This window comes from Dryobates pubescens, chromosome 11 (genome assembly GCF_014839835.1).
Source record: "Dryobates pubescens isolate bDryPub1 chromosome 11, bDryPub1.pri, whole genome shotgun sequence".
Lineage (NCBI taxonomy): Eukaryota > Metazoa > Chordata > Aves > Piciformes > Picidae > Dryobates > Dryobates pubescens.
The window spans coordinates 13,185,459-13,191,458 of NC_071622.1; the positions used below are offsets into that span (position 1 = coordinate 13,185,459).

The 6,000-nt window shown below is 47.4% G+C and overlaps 1 protein-coding gene across 2 annotated transcripts in view; it reads left to right on the forward strand.

Annotated features, from left to right (window-relative positions):
• Positions 1-3,065, forward strand: part of DHX9 (DExH-box helicase 9) — a 31,395-nt gene extending 28,330 nt beyond the window's left edge. For both annotated transcript variants that reach the window (XM_054165086.1, XM_054165087.1), the window contains 2 exons: positions 1,120-1,320; positions 2,614-3,065. In XM_054165086.1, coding sequence (XP_054021061.1) covers positions 1,120-1,320; positions 2,614-2,866 — 454 coding nt within the window. In that variant the 3' untranslated portion in view covers positions 2,867-3,065. The remainder of the gene's footprint in view (positions 1-1,119; positions 1,321-2,613) is intronic.
• The last annotated feature ends 2,935 nt before the right edge of the window (positions 3,066-6,000 follow it).

Below are 6,000 nucleotides of genomic sequence, written 5' to 3' on the forward strand. Positions count from 1 at the left end.
TTTATGGCCGTGACCACATACCATCTGGATGTCTGGCTTTTTTTCCCCTCCCAGGTCAATGAATTGGAGGTGAAGGATTACTTAAGATTAATTCATTAATGCTTTTGAGTGTGTCCTGGAGCTTTCAAATCTCAAGGAGCCTCATGTCTTTAGTTTGCTTCATATTTTGGTATCCTTATTTTGATGCTGGGGCTTAAGTATCGGTGTTACCCGAGTATGTTAAACCTCAAGAGCAAATTTAAATACAAGGGAAGTTCTGTTTTAACAATGTCAGATTTTAGGGATCTTGCAATTTTGCCTTCCTTACCTACGAGCTGGAATTTCAAAGATGGGAATATGGGGTTCTGCCTCAGTGTGTGCAGCACTCAGTAAACATCTGAGAACATCTTTTGTTGTAAGTTCTCTCCTAGAAGTTGTAATATATCTAATGGTGTTGGTTGACAGCTGTCTGACCATGAGCCAGTGTGTACCCAGGTGGCCAAAAAGGCCAACAGCATCCTGGCCTAGATCAGCCATAATGTGGCCAGCAGGAGTAGGGAAGTGACTGTCCACCTGTACTTAACACTGGTGAGGCCACAACTTGAGTACTCAGCTCACTTTTGGGCCCCTTACTCCAGGAAGGACATTTTGGTGCTAGAGTGTGTCCAGAGAAGGGCAACAAAGCTGGTAAAGGCTCTAGAGAACAGGTCTGAGGAGCATCTGAGGAACCTGGGGTTGTTTAGTCTGGAGAAGGGGAGGCTGAGGGGAGACCTTATTGCGCTCTACAACTCCCTGAAAAGGGGCTGGAGCGACGTGATGGTAAGCCTCTCCTCCCTAGTAACAAGCAATAGGACAAGACAAAACAGCCTCATGTTGCACCAGGGGAGGTTTAGGTTGGACATGAGGAACAATTTCTTCCTCAAAAGGGATGTTAAGGCCTGGAACAGGCTGCCCAGCATAGTGGTGGGGTCCCTGTCTCTGGAGGTATTTAGAAGCTGTGTAGATGTGGTGCTGAGGGGCGTGGTTTACTGGTGAGCTGGCAGTGCTGGGTTAATGGTTGGACTCTATGATCTTAAAGGTCTTCTCTAACTTAAATGGTTCTCTGCTTCTCTCATCCTAACATTATTCTTTGTGCTCTAGGATCAAGCTGAAGATGCCCCACAACGCAGCTGCCTGCATCACTGCTCTGCGCGCGGCAATGGAGGCTCTTGTGGTGGAAGTAACTAAAGATCCTGGGCTCATTCAGCAGCTGGACCCAGCGAATGAGCGAATGCTGAATGTCATCCGCCAGCTCTCCAGGCCCTCAGCCTCGGGCCTTAGCCTCTTGGCTGGCACCACAAGGTTAGCTGGGCTCTGTGGGTTTGTGGTTGTAGCTCTGGGGTGAGGAACAGCACCATTTTTACTTCTCAGGGCAGCAAAGGCTTGAACAGAGCAGATAAGATCTGTCAGCTCCACTGCTTCCTCCCTGCAGAATCCCAGAGCTAAAATCACCAGGAGAGTCTTGTCCCACATGCAACAGGAGCATCAGGCTTTCATTTCCAAGTAACCTGAGTGTATGTAAAATTGTCATGTTCAGAGCCTGATGTGGGTGAATCACTGCCTGTTTCCACAGGAATTACAAATGGCTCTCGGCAATAATAGCTGTCATCAGCTCTTCCAAAACGCAGGGAAGAAAAGATAATCCACATTTATTTTGGTCAGTCTTACTCATCTGTCTCTGGAAACAAGATAAATGTTTGGCTGTGCTTAGACCCCTCCATTGGCCATTGTTTTCATAACATGCTTCTGAAGCACAGCCACAAGGGGGACAAGGGACAAAACAAAGCCCAGTTCTGATGTACACATCAGTGTGTTTTATGAGGACTGTGATAAACACCACTGTGCTCACTCAAACAGGAACAGGGCTCCCTGCACATTTGTGTGACCTGGAAAAGTGAGACTGAGGGGAAAGCTTTCTGTCCCAGGTGTAGACTTGGCTGAGGATCGGAGGAGAGACTGCTAATGTGGCACAGCAGCCATTCCCCGCTTTGCTTTACTGAAGTGAAAAAGGCACAGAAGTGCAACTGTAATTCACAGAACCCCTGCGTGGTGGGGGTGGAAGTGACCTCTGGAGATAAGCCTGTCCAAACTCCCTGCTAAAGCAGAGTCAGCCACAGCAGGTTGCCCAGGATCACAATGTCCCAGTGGGTTTGGAATCTCTCCAGAGAAGGAGACTCCACAGCCTCTCTGGGCAGCCTGCTCTAGGGCTCCAGCATCCTCACAGCAAAGAAACTTTTCTTCCTGTTCAGATGGAAGCTGCTGTGTCCCAGTTTGTGTCCATTGCCCCTTGTCCTGTCACAGGGCACCACTGAAAATAGTCTAGCTCCATCTTCTTCTCCCCAGCCCTTTAGCAATTGATCAGCATTGATCAGATCCCCTCTCCAGGCTAAACAGCCCCAGGTCTCTCAGCCTTTCCTCCTCACGTAGATGCTCCAGACCCCTCAGCATCTTTGTAGCCTCTGCTGGACTCTCCAGTAGACCTTCTCAAGCAGAGGCATCTTAACTGAAAATCTTAGCAATTGATGATTCCTCTAAATATTCAAACCAACAGAATCCATAAGGTTGCATCAAATCACCCCTGTTTCCCTTTGCCAGGTTCGGCGATGGTCCTCGTCCCCCGAAAATGCCTCGCTATGACAACGGAGGCGGCTTCAGAGGTTGGGGAGGTTCCGCGCGTGGCTCTGGCTACAGAGGTAGAGGGTATGGTGGCTATGGCTACTCCGGTAGGCGCCCGGGAGGAAGAGGATACCAAGGTGGCCCTGGGGGAGGCTATGGAGGAGGAGGCTACCGAGGAGCAGGCGGTGGCTATCGAGGCGGCTGTGGGAGTCCGGGGATGGGTGGGTGGTAGTGGCAGGAGCCCCGGGCAGTCTTCCCACTGCACCAAATGTGTATTGCTGTCCCCTGTCCCTCTCTTGCTGTTAGCACTCTGTTTTTGCCGTCTCAGTCCCTTAGTACCAGTACAGCTCTGTAATATATCGTGCTCTTAGGGAGTTTCCTGCCAGTTGTATGATTTTGTTCTTAATAAAGGGTTTGTTATTAAAGCCTTACATGCTATGTGTTTCATTTGGGATTGGCATTCAGATTTTGAAGCCATCTCTTTGTTAGTTTGGTTGTAGGAGATTTACAGCATTCAGAGGAAATCTTTTCAGTGCCTACAAACCTTCTCTGCCAAACAAATGTCAAGCTGCAGAGCCTGGGCTCAGCAGGGATACTGCTTTGTTGCCCAATAACCTGTGCAAATCAGCCGCGCCACAGTGGTTTGCTGTCTCTGCCAGGCAGCACTTGGTTCCTTTGCAGCCAACCCTGGCCTGTTGCATGCTGTGTTACACCTCCTGCCATGACGCTTCTGATCCAGGTAACATGGGGATGTGGCAATACCTTTTTCCAGGCTGATGTGATGCTGCTTGTCTCTGCAGAACCTGAAGTGACCTCAGGCACACAAAGTGTGCCCTTCACCTGAAAGAGGCAGCTTTCATTGACATTGCCACTCCAAAGCAGTCACGCTTCCTTCTTCCAAACTCATGTGAAAGAGCCAGTCTTTAATGAGAATGCATTGAAGTTGCAGCCTGTGGATTCCAGACATTCAGAGCTCAGCTGGCTGCCCAGTGCTGGCAGCAGTGTATCCACACAGAGGGGAATAAAGAGCCTCCAGCAAGGTATAGTGCCCTCCCTACCTGCCAGACTGGCACCTGGGAGTGACCTGGAGCCAGGGGCAGATGATACTGGACGCCTGCAGGTACAGGTTACTCTCAAGGGGTTTCTACAGCTAGGCTGTGTTGTGTAGGAACAGCTGTGTGAGCAAGATGTGGGAAGTGCTCCAGCTGACAACAAATGTGTAAATATGAATGGTTTGGGCTCTTTTGGCCCAAACTCTCCCTCTGTTACAGCATGGGCAGCTTCTGCCTGTAACACACACTTGGTACTTGCAGCAGCAGAGCATGATGTCTGTGGGCACAGCTTGGTGTAAATCCTGTTATGTTACTAAGCCTGGTGAGATTAACCTCTCCACCTCTCCACTAATCCAACTGGAACATTTATTCAGAACCAATAATTATTTGTGCTTACTGGGGTGTGTTCATGTCTGAGTGAAGTTTAAAGCAAGTCCAACAGTTTTTGCATTTCTAATGGAGTGTTCTTAAAAACTAGATAAAAGTGAGGCAGTGTTTAAATACCCAGAGAAGACTTACAGAGCCATCTTGGTGATTCTGTGATCCTTGATACCATCAAGTGTATCAGTATTCCTGAAACCTGAATCTGGGATTCACTTAGAGTGTGTTACCACCTTCTGCATGGTTTGGAGCAGGGAGCTCCAGGCTTTTCTGCTGACGTAGACTTCTCTGTAGAGTGAAGAATGGTTGCCCAGACTGGTTGTGGCTGCCCCTTCCCTGGAGGTGTTCAGGATCGGGTTGGATGAGGCCTGGAGCACCCAAGTCTAGTTGATAGGTATCCCTGCAGAGGGTATTGGAAGAGGTGATCTCTGAGGTCTCTTCCAACCTGAGCTGTTCTATTCTGGTTTTCTGAGTGCATCAGGACCCTTTCTAAGGAAAGAAATGGCAAAAAATTCCAAAATTCTCAACTGTGGTGAACATAAAAAATAATGCATTTGGTCATCTAGCTCTGTGCTGTCTGCCCCAAATTCTCACCAGTGGAGGGAGAACAAAGTTTGAAGGTCCATCCCTGAACAGATCTGTAGTAAGTGGCATGTAGGAGTTTAGGAAGGCTTCTAAGGAAGAAGAAAAGATACCTTAAGTGCTGGGATTTGATTTTTTTTTGCTGCTGTTACTTATTGTAAAACATTTTAAAAGCTAATTTGACTTTCAGCTGATTGCCCATTTACTTCAGCTGGTTATTCCTTCTGTGCTCAGCTGCTCAGACTACATCCAAATCCTCAAAGTAAACTTCAGTCTCCTGAAATGTCAAGGCTTTATGCTCTGACTCATAGTTGAAGACAAGTGCTGAAGTCTAAACATGGCTGTCCCAGCATAGCTGCCTTTAATGTTTGACAGACTAATACAGATAGGACCAGAACTGCCTTGCTGGAGTTTAGGTGTCATAGAACCTAGACCACCGTTTAATGGTGGATTTATTGTCATTTTAATTCTATGCTTTCATATTAAGGAGCTCTGCTTCATTTTGGGCACTGCTAAGTGACATCCCTGAAGGTATTTTCTTCTCATCCTCCACTTTTCACTCCTTTCCTCTGCAGTTCTGATCAGTTCTGGGATTTGGGGGCAAGAAAGAACTTGAGGAGTTAAGATTAGCCAAATTAGCATGGTGGGAACTGTGCAAGCACAGCCTGTCAGAGCAAAAAAACTGTGAGTCCTTCCCAGTGATGTCACATTTTCCAAGGCACCATTAGAAACTTTTTTTTCTTTTTTTTTTTTTTTTTTCAATCTTGGAGTGACTCAGAAATTTGGCAGTGTCCAAAGTATGAGCTTGGCTGTAGGAGGAGAGCATCTGCAGTGGGAGGAAGGGGGCATGGAGGTCTCCTAATCCAAATGAAGGAGAATTTAAGCAGCCAAAAGGGCATGAAGAGCATGTCCTGACCAGAGCTCAAGTTTCAGGATGATCAAAGGCTGTCGATAAAGAAATTAAAACATAGTGTGTCACCTAATGTAAGGACACAGCATGGGGAAAAGCAAAACCAAATCTGTACTATCCTGTATTTGACAGCCAATAGAACATCTGCCTCACCACCCCTCCTGAAGTCATTCTGCTCTTGAGTACTTCTGGTACATAATCACCCAAGTCAGAATTAAGGAATTTATACCCTCATTTACATGAGAATCCCTGACACTGCCAGATTTCCCATGTAATCCCATGTCTTTGTAGACCTCCAGGGATGGGGATTCAGCCACCTCCCTGGGGAGCCTGTTCCAATGTTTGAGAACCCTTTCAGTGAAGTATTTTCTTATGTCCAATCTAAACCTGCCCTGGTGCAACTTCAGGCCATTTTCTCTTGTCCTGTCACTTGTTACGAGA